This window comes from Orcinus orca, chromosome 21, assembly GCF_937001465.1.
Source record: "Orcinus orca chromosome 21, mOrcOrc1.1, whole genome shotgun sequence".
NCBI lineage: Eukaryota > Metazoa > Chordata > Mammalia > Artiodactyla > Delphinidae > Orcinus > Orcinus orca.
Window position 1 is genome coordinate 21,148,061 of NC_064579.1, and position 14,868 is coordinate 21,162,928.

General features: G+C 44.3%; 1 protein-coding gene across 4 annotated transcripts in view; it reads right to left on the minus strand.

Moving 5' to 3' along the window:
- The window catches only part of FAM149A (family with sequence similarity 149 member A), a 29,352-nt gene extending 23,047 nt beyond the window's left edge, over window positions 1-6,305 (minus strand). The window contains exon 1 of one of the 4 annotated variants that reach the window (XR_004475423.2): window positions 5,242-6,122. Coding sequence is in view for 3 of the 4 variants with exons in the window: in XM_049704135.1 (XP_049560092.1) it covers window positions 5,242-5,927 (686 nt within the window). In the remaining variant the exon portion in view is untranslated. Of the gene's footprint in view, window positions 1-5,241 lie in introns of all 4 variants that reach the window. The other 3 variants (XM_049704135.1, XM_033400691.2, XM_033400692.2) reach the window with 3 other exon arrangements.
- Between the last annotated feature and the right edge of the window lie 8,563 nt (window positions 6,306-14,868).

The following is a 14,868-nucleotide window of genomic DNA, read 5'->3' on the forward strand; positions in this document are numbered from 1 at the left end:
TATAACCCAGTGTCCTGAGCTTTGACCACGGGCCACTAGGCCTCTGGGCACCCGCCGACCCCAATGCCCTCTCTGGGCCTCCAGTGCGCACCGGTCTGGCCTTCCTACCCCTTCCCCGGGGCTACCCAGACAGGTGTTTGCAGTCCTTAATCCTTTTAAATAGAATTTGAATGAACCGGAGAAATACAGACAATTTCACCTACCCCCACCCTCCCATCGAAGGATTCCTAGTTGGGCGTGGCGGGGGGGAGGGCAGGGAAGTAGAGGGAGGTTTAAAAAAAATTCAAGTCTCAGCCTGTTAAATGCAAGATGCTAATCTGATTAACAGGAACTCTAGGTCTACTTAGGCACCGAAGATTTGCTTCCGAAGCCGTCCTGTCTCTCCCATCTTCAAACAGATGCTTTATCTCATACAGTCCAATAACTTTTCTACAAACCGGAGAGTACACCTGTGTTTTGGTTTATTAATATGTGCTTGTTTCAATCTTGAAGTCATACAATAATACCAGGACTAGAGTCACCAGATTCTATGCCGTGAGACAGCAAAATGGCCAAGCCACCATTTTCATAAACTGAGAGAAATACGGGTGAGTTGGCTGAAGTAATACACATTTTCAAAGTAACATGTCCAAGGGCAGACACCACCTGTCGCGTGCCTTTTCCCAGTAAGAGATTCTTAATAATTACAATGAATAAAGGGGACGCTGGAACACAGTCCAGCCTGCTGTGGCCATCCATTCTCCTTTGAGATCTAAGGCCTTCTAAATCTGAATAGGTACAAAGAAGCCCACCTATTCCTCCAGCTCAGCATTTACAGAGGTAAACCATGCCTATTACATTTAATAGTGAAAAATGCAGTTTATTTATTTTGAATCTGACTCTTAATGGACAACCCTAAGAGGATAATAAGAAACCAACTACCAACAGCAAAACAATGATCCATTTCTTGAACTACGGATACTAGGGTCCTCACCATGTTTACAAATCATCAGCTTTAAAGTGGTAAGTGGTTATAAATTCTGAAATTAATGATACATACATATGTATATATATGTAGGGTGTGTATGTGTGTGTGTTTGTGTGAATCAGGAAAACTGATGGTACCTAAAATAAACACATACCTGCTAATACTATTTATATGAAAGGAGACATGACAGGAAAAAAAAAAAGTAAAGAATAATATTATGGGGCTTCCCTGGTGGCGCAGTGGTTGAGAGTCCGCTTGCCGATGCAGGGGACAAGGGATCATGCCCCGGTCCGGGAAGATTCCACATGACGCGGAGTGGCTGGGCCTGTGAGCCATGGCCGCTGAGCCTGCGCGTCCGGAGCCTGTGCTCCGCAGCGGGAGAGGCCACAACAGTGAGAGGCCCACGTACCGCAAAAAAAAAAAAAAATTTCCTATAAATTGTGGATGTTATAATTTTTTAAGTGTAATGAAAATAAATTACTAGGAAGTAAAATGGAAAAAATGATACACAAAATACAAATCCAAAAGTTTGTTATCAGTCAACAGACATAAAGTTACTCTGTCAATTGCTATAAACTTTTCTAAAGACTTATCCTCACTTTCTGTACTTATCACGGATTGGTAACAGGTAACTAACTGGTAACTGCTAACATATCAAGTACACACGTTACCTATCACATTAGAAAAAATTCAGAATGTGTTTTTTAAATACACAGCAGAACATAATAGCTCAAATTCAATTTTTGAGACTTCAAATATAATAACAAAGTAAAGAAGATAATTTAAAGCTTAAAAACCTACTGTATGACATTAAGAACAAAATTCTTTTCTTGGGTTTAAGCAAATGCTAGACATGAACGACCAAGTCAAGTTCATTACTATTTTTAATGAAATTGATGGTCATATGACTGTAATAGAAAGTAACAGTCATATGACAATTGTCTACTGAGCTCACCATTCATCCCTGTGGAAATGCAAACTCCCAGCAGGAAGCATTACTAACTCTGGGAAAACTCCAAGACAATGAAACAGGAAGGCCCAAGACAATTTCTTAAAGAAGGACATTTAAATTTCCTCTTGATTTTTATAAGGTTAGGAACCCATGAAAGTGGATTTTGTGATGAAAATATTTCCATTTATTCTTTTAATAAGTATTTATTAAATGCCTTTTGTGGGTGTGTGTTAAGTGTCACAGGACAAAGAGTTTATCATTTAAAAAAAGATATGCTGGGCATATATATAATACGATCACTGGGTAGGAATGCGCAAGAGCTATACAAAGTACTGGCTATGTACGATTTGATTTGTGATGCTACTGGTTATTCTCAGAGAAGTCCCTGCATTCATTTCATTGGCAGTCAAGTTAACAAGTCCTGCAGGCACCAACTATGATATTTCCACACTTATGTGACTTTAACAAGATAACTCAGTCACTCAAAAGAGCAATGACTCTCTGTTATCAGCGATAATTTAAAAAAGATAGAAATACTTCCTGACCATGTGAAGTTTAACTCTACCAACCTTCATACACAGCAATTCTCCATCTATCTGCCTTATCTACTGTTAGAAATTCTTCTATTTGCAGAACAAACGAAAAGCCCTTTTACAAGGTGATAACTGTGTAGTTCAAACCGGAAATGCAAAAGGTGGTAGGAAAGAGGGCTGGGGAGACCAGAAACCAGTGTGAATGAGGGACGACGTTATATGTGAAAGACACAGGGAGGTGAAGGTGAGGATGAAAGTGCTGAATCGCACATCTGGGGGGTGCAGTAGAGAGGTAAATAAGGCCACTCAGTATCTCGGCCTCTGGTTCAAATGTGGCCACCAGTATGTCTTGTGGACTGAAAAGGGCAAACCCCTCTTCTGTGGGCCAGGCATTTATTTAATCCATGAATCAGAGATCAAAACTCATGCTATTACATAGCACCTTAGTGAAAAATGAAAAGGCTCTGAATTGAAAGTGTGCATATGTCCCCACTCAAAGTAATTTCACTATTTTTCGTTTTACCAAAGGCCAAGGACAGAATCAGGTCAAAGGTAAAATACATGGGTTTTCTTCCAAAAAATATAAACTGTGAATGAGGACTTTTCTTTGTAAATGAGTGTGGTGGTCTTCAAATTAGATTCATGTTTCTCAAGATTTGCTTGCACTTGTTTTACACCTATCCACATTCTCTCTAGCTGTGCTTTTCCCCCCTCCCTCTCTTATTCTTACTTTAACCATCTTCCACTCTCTGCATCCCTGGGCTTGAGAAAACCAAGTACACGATTTTGTTATTAATCAGGCAGGCTAATGACTAGCAGCCGCTAACTGCTAGTTTAGCGGCAGGCTAATAACTAGCAGCTGCAAACTGACAGATAAGGTAGTAGTTGTAAAATTTAAATCCAGTGCTGAAGCATGTTTGTTTATTCAGGGTTATAAATAGCCACCCCAGAAATCCAGGAGCGAAAAAAATATACTTCGAGATGCAAAAGGTCTATAAGACTGAAGGAAAAATTCCTTTCTTTCTTCTTTTCCCTTATCTGTTTGTTAACTTCATGATTAAAAAAAGAAAGGAGGTATGGAAGGAAGGGAACACGACTATTTGCATATGTAAAAAAAATACAAAACTAATGTACTTGAAGGGCTGTCAGATGTCCCATGGAGAGAACAAAGGCACATAATTAGGAACATCCTTGAACACACGTATCTGTACCTATTATTCCTCAAAGCAATTGTGTAAAATTCAATGTCTGCCCTTTCGGTACAATTGGATATCTTTGCTAATGTAGATTAGCATACTGTAAATAGTGCCAAATACAGTGTTATTCAAAAAGTATCCATTAAGCATTTTTGGACAATGCAAACATGGTTTAACATGTTTAAGAACGGAAACCAACACCAGTGCTTTCCACTGGCCATGCTGAATGTTTCAGTGCCTGTTGGAAAAAAATACTAAGACTAGAGTTTAAGGTCAGTGTGTATATCTATTTGCTCATAAAACATTAATTGCATAAATGTTAAGGACCAGTAGCCAATAACAAAGGCATAATTCCTTAGACATATGTATTCTAGCCACTTATCCAAATGCAACTGATTTTCCTTAGGGGAAAAAAAAATCAGTTGATTCATCTATTTCATAATATAATATTTTAAATGAAAAGGAACAACTTACTCTTTAACTTATTTTAGCACTGAGATGAACGTCACGCAGTTTTGTGAAAATAGTTATTTAAATTTTGATTGAGTTAGAATCAGTCTTAATGCAAAAGTTTTCCTGTCCATTTTTGGGGGGAGAAGAGAGCTTCTCTGCTAACAGGCCTGACCATTCTTCCCTGACCATTCTTCCTTTGCTAGATTACAATACAGAAATCTCCATCTGTGAACGGGACTTTCTGGTTTGCCTTTGAACATTTCACTATCCTTTTGTGAAATTCAAGAAGTCTGAACATTTTTATACCCACTAAGAGGAGCTATATCTTCTCATTAAAAAAAATAAAATTTGCCTTTGTTCTAAAATCCACATTTTACAAGAGGGATGTTTTCATCACTGCTCCTGGTGGTGAAAGGGTAGTATGTGAGTGTGTGTGTGTGTATGTCTGTGTGTTGAGGGACATGTCCCCTAATTCCCATTGAGATGGCTCCCACGAAGTCAGTCAGCGTTTCCGGAGTACCTCAGGGCCCCATGGCAGTAACACAGGAGCTCTAGGCTATATGATACAAATCCATTGTGTCAGATGATGTTATACATATGTAAATCAACTCGATGTCTCACACACAAAAAATCCCACTTAGAATGAGAATTGGGGCTGATCCTTGAAAAGGAGGGAGGCGCCGTGTGTCTCACCATTTCTTAAAATTATAGCCGCCAGTGTAGGTATTGGGTACCCTGCACGTCCGCCGTATCCTGCATTAGAGAAAGGCTCCTTTCAAAGTCCTTAAGGAAACCTGGCTATCAAATGACCTGAGTCAAAACTTCAGCTAGAAAAGAAACAAAACTTTGTCCTCCTCTCCTTCAAGTCCCGCTTCATCTTCCCTCCCTCTCTGCTAGTGAACAGCAGAGGATTACCTCCGAGAAAGTTGATCAAAAGCCTGTCACAGCCTCTGTTTGAAAAGAAAAGAAAGCCGAGGAATAAGGATCCAAGAAAAGTGCAGGGACGTACCCAGGGCACTTAGTGGAAGTTACTGCAAATAGTGCAGTTTTGTAACGGGCGCCTGGCAAGGTGGGTGTGACAGGTGGAGGCGCAGGGGTCCCAACCCAAGAAGGACCTGCGTGGCCCCAGCCGCTACTCACGCTTCTCGGCTGTCCTCCGAGTCGCTGTCCGAGGCCCACTCTTCGCCGAGGTCCGGCAGGGTGAAGAACAGGGTCTTGGGGCCAGGCTCGGGGGGCACCCGAGCGCCGGGCTCTCGCTCCCCGGGGCCGGGCGGGCGAGGGTTCCGTGCGCTCGCGGTCACACTGCCGCTGCCCGCGGAGCCCCCGATGGACGGCAGCGCCGCCAAGACCCCGCCAGGGCCCGGGGGCGGCCGCGCCACGGCCACCTGGGGGGCTGGGGAGCCGGCTGCGCCGCAGACGCCGCTGGAGGGGGCCGCGGGCAGGGGCGGGGGCCAGGACCGGACTTTGGCTGCTCTCGGGCTACTGGGCAGCCAGAGGGGCGTCCCTCCCGCTTCTGCCGTGCGGCTCGCGACCGAGACCCGGCGGTGGGAGGCGGCGAGCAGAGGACGGAGCGGGGCGGGTGTCGGCCGCTGCAGGGCTGGTGTCCCCCGCGAACCGGAGCGGGAGTCGGGCGCCAGGGCTGGAAAGAGGGTCAAGGGCGGGGCCGTGCCAAGCCATGTGCCCGCCCCGATGCCCGCCGGCCCTGCGGTGGCTGCGCCTCGCGAGTGGCTGGAGGAGGCGACCGGCGAGGGAACCGCCGCGGGCGCCGTAGAGGTCTTGAAGATTTTGGCAAAGAGAGACCCAAGGTCCAACACAGCGACCTTCATGTCCTGGCCTTGGAAATGCTGTCCTGGCTGCTGCCCGAACCTCAAACCCGCGGGGAGCCGGGCTGCGGGGCTCCATCCACCGCCGCCCGTAGGGATGGCGACGAGGCGGCCCGGGGCGGGGACGGCGGTCGTGGGGTCCCCTCAAGCCGCGCACCCCAGGAGCCTCTGGTGCTCTCTCCACGCGGAGGATCCCCGCCGGGCCCTCGGCCCCGGTCGGGCCGGACCTTCCCCGACGCGGGGAGCAGTCCCTTCTCTGCCCTAGTGCTGCGAGACCCCGAGGGCCAGGGGTCCGGGAGCCCACGGAGGCGACTTCTGCAGCTGCCAGCGCCACCGCGAGCTGAGGATAGAGGTCCGGGCCTCCGCCCGCCGCAGATACCCCGACGGGCCCCCGGGACCGCGCAGGCCGTTGCTAAGCTAAACAAAAACCCTGCTTAGCTCACTGCTAATTGGGCCCTAGACTGCAGCCTGGGGCTGCGTCTACAACGGACACCTGGTCCCCTCCTTGATCCGTGCCTTAAAGGAACACTCTCCAATTTCTCCATCACCCTTAGAGCTTCACCAGATTCGCAGAACTCTGGGCTGATGGTGAGGAATTTGACCATAAACCTGGGAACGATAACCCTGATTCCAAAAGATCTGGGACTTACCCAATCTGACAAGACCAAAGGAACCATGGCCAGCTCTCTGATAGGAGGGAAGGTTAATAAAAACATGTATTCAGATCATTTCTGGAGTATGAGGGTTCAGGTTTAAGCTGCTAATCAACTGATTGATTCTGAACATATGTAATTTAACTTGAAGGGACAGGCAGCAAAAAGGGTCATTGTTGAGTGAAGCTTGGTTCAGCTCACCCAGTTCCTTGGGAGCAGCCCTTGTCTGCTGCCATGTCTCAGGGTTCCTGATTTTACAGGCCCAGGACCTTCATAGCTGACCAGCCTCTTAGGATGGAGCCCCACCAACATGACTCAAAAATACTGATGCGTAAGCCCCAACTCAAATGTGGTAACTAATAACTGCAGTGTTGTCCTCTGCTCTTTCCCTAGGGGAGGAATTCCTGTTGGGGTCAAATTAAGTTGGAAGATTGTTAGGTGAGCACAGAATCAAAGCAAGGGGAGCGAGTCATATATATGATATATATTCCATATACAGAGGGCAGTAACCGGAGGAGCAAATCACCCTCCTCCACCTTGGAAGAGCAACCCTACATGAACAGTGCGGGATTCACCCACCTGTCTTCAGCTCTCTAACTTTAGATATTTCTATGCTTTCATTACTAACCACTTCCCTCTATGCACAGGATTTTCTTTAAGTAGGCAGATACTGTCAAGAAGGCTTACAGAAAAGCTCCTCCTCTTGCAAATCCCAGCCTTGAAAGCAGTCTGTCTCTGAGGTGTGTTTGCATGTATCCTATCTGTTGTGGGCTGAATTGTGTTCCCCATAAAGATATGATGAAATCCTAACTCCCAGTCTGTGTGAATGTAACCTTATTTGGAAATAGGATCTTTACAGATAAAATCAACATAAGACAGGGTCATTAGCATGGGCCCTAATCCAATACCCTTAAGAAGAGAGAAATGTGAATGCAGACACCCAGGGAGAACACCACATAATGACAGAGGCAGAGGTTGGAGTGATGCAGCTGTAGGCCCAGGCCTGTCAATCTTTGAAGGCCACCGCCCGAAGTCAGGAAGACGTAAGGAAGAGCCTTCCCTACAGATTTCAGAGGGAGTGTGGCTCTGTGGGCATCTGATATCGGACTTACAGTTTCCAGAACTATGACAAATACATTTCTGTTGTTTTAAGCCACCCAGTTTGTGACACTTTGTTATAGCAGCCCTAGAAAACAAATACACTATTGGGGTAGTAATTAATATTTGGGGTGCTTCATGATCATAGAATCTTCCTGGTACCTCTATGAAAGTCTTCAGTGGGTATATTTGGCTGTAAAAAGCTGGCTACAAATTAAAATAATTATCATAATTGTCTAAAAATATCTGCAGGGAGGGGAACTCCCTGGGCTGTCCAAGGGTTAAGACTCCATGCTTCCACTGGTCAGAATGGCCATATCAAAAAATCCACAAACAATAAATGCTGCAGAGGGTGTGGAGAAAAGGGAACCCTCTTGCACTGTTGGTGGGAATGTAAACTGATACAGCCACTATGGAGAACAGTATGGAGGTTCCTTAAAAAAATAAAAATAGAACTACCATATGACCCAGCAATCCCACTACTGGACACATACCCTGAGAAAACCATCATTCAAAAAGAGTCATGCACCACAATGTTCATTACAGCTCTATTTACAATAGCCAGGACGTGGAAGCAACCTAAGTGTCCATCGACAGATGAATGGATAAAGAAGATGTGGCACATATATACAATGGAATATTACTCAGCCATAAAAAGAAACGAAACTGAGTTATTTGTAGTGAGGTGGATGGACCTAGAGTCTGTCATACAGAATGAAGTAAGTCAGAAAGAGAAAAATACTGTATGCTAACACATATATATGGAATCTAAAAAAAAAAAAAAGTGGTTCTGAAGAGCCTAGGGGCAGTACAGGAATAAAGACGCAGACGCAGAGAATGGACTTGAGGACACAGGGAGGGGGAGGGGTCAACTGGGACGAAGTGAGAGAGTGGCATGGACATATATACACTACCAAATGTAAAATAGCTAGCTAGTGGGAAGCAGCCGCATAGCACAGGGAGATCAGCTTGGTGCTTTGTGACCACCTAGAGGGGTGGGATAGGGAAGGTGGGAGGGAGACGCAAGAGGGAGGGGAAATGGGGATATATGTATACATATAGCTGATTCACTTTGCTATACAGCAGCAACTAACACACCATTGTAAAGCAATTATACTCCAATAAAGATGTTAAAAAAAAAAAAAAAGACTCCGTGCTTCCACTGAAGGGGGTAAGGTTTCGATCCCTGGTTGGACAACTAATATCCCGTGTGCCACGCTGTGTGGCAGAAAAAAAAATCTACAGGGAGGATGACAGAAAATATAAAAAGGATGGGGAACAATATCATTGTGGGTTAAACAGGGGATGTAAACGTCTGGCCAGCCAGCTTCATGAAGAATGCACAACGGATGAATGATTGATCCTTTTGTTTAAGGGTCCTTTGAAAATGACCAATAATTGCAAACATGATAAACAATTCTTCACAAGATGCTAGGTCTTTTATACCCATTGTTCATCCATCAACAGGCTTTCAGACAGATGTTAGATGCTACCAGGCTTTTCTGTTAATTACCTGTAGCATGCCATTCTCAAAACATGAGCCCCAGGTGATGTACCACAATGGTCTGGCTCAGGCAGAGTAAGGAAATGAAAGTAAATGCAGTAAAGCATTGTTTCTAACTTTGGCAGCGTTGATTTTAGACGGACATTATTAGAAATGTCTCAGCCATGTTTTATGTGATAAAACTCTCATGCTTACATTGATCAATTAACAATTTAATGAACTGGTTTTCTGATGTGTATAATAATGCTTGGCTACATCATTGAGAAAGTATTAGGAAGTGATGGCCATGTTGCTATGAAGAAATGTTATGTTTTGAAAACCTGAAAGTTAAAACAAATAACCTGAGGAATTAATCCGTTTAGGGATTTAAATTGTCTCACTGAGCATGACACCAAGGTCAATATTCTATATAGAAAAGTACTATCAAATTTTATTATTAAAATAAAACACTAAACTTCTGGACAAGGAGAGGTATTTGCTGATTCAACAAATATTTACTAAGCACCTTGACGAAGACGGTAGGGTATGGAAGCCTCTGGAGCTGGACTTCCTAGGTTCATATTATCTCTGCTACTGGCCAACAACCAAGTCTCTCTGTGTTCCTTAGTTTCCTCACCTGTAATCTAGGGGTGATAACGGTTCCTATCTCAAATAAAATGGGACTTTGATAGTTACATTAATTGATACATGCTTGGGAACTGGAACAGAGCCTAGCACAGGGTAAGCTCTCAGTAGATGTTAGTTTTCATCACGTTTGACACCAGGTTACATGGAAAGGATGCTCTTTATCACAGCACAAATGAAGCCCAGGGCTCAGGCAGCAGCCACCTGAAGCTGTGCCCTGACCCTTCCTGGGCTGCGTCGCCCTCCAGCCAAGCACAGGAAATCCGTGCGTGCAGTAGGGCTACCGAGCTCAATGGCATTAGGTCTCATCAGCAGATCTCTGTCCACTTCAAGGGTCTGCACGTCCAAGTTTGTGCTTAAAGAGAACTTGGAGGTACACAGCAGCCTTGTGCTTGAGAGTTTGATTCAGAATAAAGCATCAGTTTTAGCACATAATAACTGGTGTGCAAGACTTATGAAACAGAACAGGACCCTGTGGGGTCCTCCTGGGTACAAATCCTTCCATGTCCCCTGTTTCTTGTTTGTAGGAAAAGGTTTCTTCCGCCTCCTAGACCTTCCCTGGGTTCCAAAAGGCTGATTCAGACAGTTACTAATGGGGGAAGTGAGGGAGTGCGGAAACAAAGGAGGAACAATCAAGAAACAATAGTGCAGCCATTAAAGCAGGGTCCTGGCTCCTCCTCAGGGGATACACGTAACAATATCTTTGCGTTCTTCTGCAGGAACTAAGGCCCCCATCCACGTGGAGGATGGTAACTTCTGGCTGAGTCTTGGAAGACCGCCCTGTTACCTCACCACCAACCAATCAGAAGAAAGTTGCACACCCTGCAGCCCTCACCCTAAATTTTGCCTATTTTTTCCTGAAAACCATTGGGGAGTTCGGGTTTTTTGAGCATGACTCACCTGTTCTCCTTGCTTGACCTTGCAGTAAACCTTTCTCTGTTCCAGACTCCAACGCTGCAGATTGTTTGGCCTTACTCTGCATCGGGCACATGAACTGGTATTCCACAATACGTGTCAGTCTTACGAAAAACCAGTAAATTGAAATCTGAAAAAATTCACAGAAGCAAGGTAATTGCTGGGGAGAAAAAGAGTAAAACTCCTTGACTCTTCATGAAAAACATTTCACAAACTAAGATGCTCCAAAGGAGGGACAGAGAGGAAAACTTCATAACGGGTTAAGAGTTCTAAAAAATTTTTGCAGTTGTAGGAGAGGAAGAAAATTTAGGTTCATTGGCTGGGCCCCGAAAAAGACTGACAAAAGATAGATTAACGAGAGAAAAATTAAAAAGTTTCCCAGTAAGGGAATAATGTTTGCACTATTTTTCTGTAATGCCAGCCAAGATATGCACAAGCCAGAGAAATAGAAAGTGTTTGCTAAAATATTTGTAACAGACACTTATGTACAAAAAATTCACAAATACTAGTTCTCCAGTTGAGGCAGAGCCCATGGAAATTACACTGGAACAGATCAAACCACTGGCTGGGATTATAAACCACATACTGATCCAGAGGGGAAGTTACAGGTAGTGGAGATTTTCAGTTTGAACATTAACATTTCCAAAGTTTGGCAACATTATGCTTTTAAATTATGCAAATTATGTAAACAAGAGGTACATTTTAAGTCGATCTGCATGCAAAACTCCATGTCATGAGGACACCAAGCACCGGGATTTCTCTCACAGACGGAGCCCTTGGTGTGCAGCGGCCAGCTGAAGGAACAGCCCTGGCACGGGGTGTGTCCAATTTAAGATTCTTTCACATACACACAGGAGAACTCAGTGATGAGGAACTCAAAAGGGTGGTTAGAAATCGGGCTTATAGAACATCTTAACGAAAGAAAAATAAGTTGAAAGAGAAGTGACAATGAGGCCGGAGATAGATGGGCCCCCGGCTGAGCAGCTGGAGTTTGTCCCCTGTGGACAGATAATCCAAGGTGAAGATTATAGCAGGAGGATAATAGGAGAGGCGAGACCTGCCCAGATAAAAGATAGAGACCACATAGTTCTCATTCTCAAGGTCAAGGAGAGCTTCTTGACTATACATGTGCAGAAAGGCTCCTTGGAGGTCAGAAAGGGAGTGATGTCAACCTACCCATAGGCCTCTTGGCTAGAATCCATTTTGGCTAAGAGATGCACGCACACAAGGGAGGACCCTGAGTTAAACCAAATACAGACTCAGAACCAGGCAAAGCAAGATGACTGGCCAAAGGAAACCCGGAAGAAATGCCCCATGTGAGTGAGTCAAACTACCACGAGGGTGCGACTCTCTCTCTGAGTTCGCCCATGTGTGCCTATTCACAAGTACTCTTTTTCCTCCTAATAAACACTTTACTTGTTTCACTACTTTCCGTTTCTTTGTGGGAATTCATTTCTACAAAGCTGACGGGCCAGGGGCCTTGTCACCGGCCACAGGTCAGGGCTCTCACTGCCGCAGCCTGACGTCAGTCTCTGGCTGGCAACTGAAATCCTGCTTCAAGCTGCTGCAGCCTGAGGCCACTCGAGATCAACGAGACAGAGGAAGAGGACTTGAAGTTTCTAGGGACAGCAAACTGGGGGTCGGGATATATAGGTGGAAAGTGATGGAAGACGTGGCTGCTTAGTAAGGTTTGTCAATGTAGACCTTTCTGTGGCACCATCTCCCCTCTCCCCGCTCCTGGCGTGGGAGGCACGGGGCTGACCTTCACAAGGGGAATGTCTGCTCTGCTCTCATACAGATGGGGAGTAGGGTGCAGATTGCTCATCCTGGGTCTGCTTTTCCTCAATTGTCTTCAGCTCAAAATAATCCTTAGGCCAGAGTCACACATTTTGGAGTGGTATACAGTGCATCACGGGCATAAAATATTCTTACCTTATACTGACTTCTAACACTTCGATTGTTTCAAGTTCAGTGTATCAACAGATTATAAATGATATGATGCTTAGAGTTTTAAGGTGTAGCAAGAAAAGGTCACTGTGAGGAAAACAAGTTTTAAAAAGCACAGTGATAATATGATAAATTTAAACAGTTTTTTAAAATTACAGCACTGTTGGGGAATGACTCATCAATTTGCCAGGAAGCCAATCAAGAATCTTCTTTCTTTGCACTCCTCTAGTGGTCATTTCTTTGGTGTTATGGTAATTGGCAAGAAACATTCCCTAGCTGCTTAAAGCCTTGTGGTCAATGAACACAAAGGAAAGGAGGCTTAAGAAGGGAGTCGTAGAAATGAGAGTTCAAGGACAGTTTGAATACCTCCTTTTTAAAAAGTAATTTCTTATATAGCATGGACAAAATGTCATAGTGTTAAATACTGTCCAGGGTGCATGTAAATAAATTTACCTTTAAGAGGCCCATATACACACACACACACACACACACACACACACACATATTAGATTATTATAATATATAGTAGATTATTTACACATTTTGGCTATTGTGCTGTAATGAACCTGGGAGTGCTAATATCTCTTTGAGATCCTGATTTTAAGGCTTTTGGATTGTTGACCTGAAACAAATAGACTGCCAGATATTTCTCCAGCAAAAATGCACTTATTTGGGATCAGCATAGGATTGCAGTTGGGGTCTGTAACCATGGTGAGCTGCATGCAAGTCCCCACACAGCAAGGAAAGGAGACCATCTTTCTAGGGTGGAAAAGGAAGTCGGGAGTGCTGTAGTAAAAATAGTCCATGGCTTTTCAATGGCTGAGTCCTTGCCAGGAAAGAAGAGGAATCTTTCTTCTTCCTGCTGCGCTCAGCTATCCTCACTGGGTATGAGAGCTCCCTCTTCTGGTCTTTGTTTATTAATTTTTTACAGGCTAAATACCCAGAAGTGCGGTTGCTGGATCATTTGGTATTTCTATTTGTAATTTTTTGAGGAACCTCCATATTATTTGCCATAGCAACGGCACCATTTTGCATTCCCACCGATGGTGTGCAAGCGTTCCAGTTTCTCCACAGCCTCACCAACACGTGCTGTCCTTTGGTTTTTCAACAATATCCATTTCAACAGATGTGAGGTGATACCTCATTGTGGCTTTGATTTGCATTTCCCAGATGTTGAGAATCTTTTCATATACCCGTTGACCTTATCTTACACCATACACAGAAAGTCAACTCAAATGGATGAAAAACTTATAAACTGTAAGCCTACTAGAAGAAAATACAAGGGAAAAACTTCATGACCCTGGCATTGGCAATGATTGCACAGATCCGACACCAAAAGCACAAGCAACACAAGCAAAGATAGACACGTGGAGCTACATCAAACTAAAAAGCTTCTGCACAGGAAAGAATACAATCACCAGAGTAAAAAGTAACCTACAGAATGGGAGAGAACATTTGAAAACCATGTATCTGATAACGGGTTGTGATATTGTGAGGTATAATAAGAAATATATATTTGGCCTTTGTTCGTTTCTGGCACAGAGCTAAAGTCCTTGAAATTTTCTTAGTGATAAGAGTAATGGGAGCACCTTCTGTTATAATATTTAGTTTCTTGTTCTCAGTTCCTGAAATCACTTCAGAGCCATAAAAGTGAAGTTGGTGTTTTGTTATTCATAACAAGCCCCTTTCCACCACAGCTGGGTTTAGGTTAATGAGGTGACTTGGAAAGAACCTCATGACTGGGGCTAGTTGCCAGCGTAGTGAAGCATGTGATCAGAGGGCTAGAAATTTCAGTCCCACCCCCAGCTTCTGGGGAGGAGATAGGGGACTGAGACTGAATTCAGTCACCAGTGGTCAATGATTTAATCAACAATGCTTATATAAGGAAACCTCCATAAAACCCCAAAAGTATGAGGGTTGGAGAGCTTCTGGGTTGGTGAACACCTGTAGATTCAGGGATAGTGGCCAAGCTCCAGGAGGGCAGAAACTCCACACCCTTTCCGCATACCTTGCCCTAGGCCTCTCTTCCATCTGGCTGTTCCTGGGTTATATCCTTTTATAATAAACCAGTAATCTAGTAAGTAAAATGTTTCTCTGAGTTCTGTGAGCCACTTTAGCAAGTTAATGGAACCCAAGGAGTGGGTCCTTGGAACTCTCATCCAATCAGGTGACAACTTAGACTTGTGATTGGTGTCTGAATTGG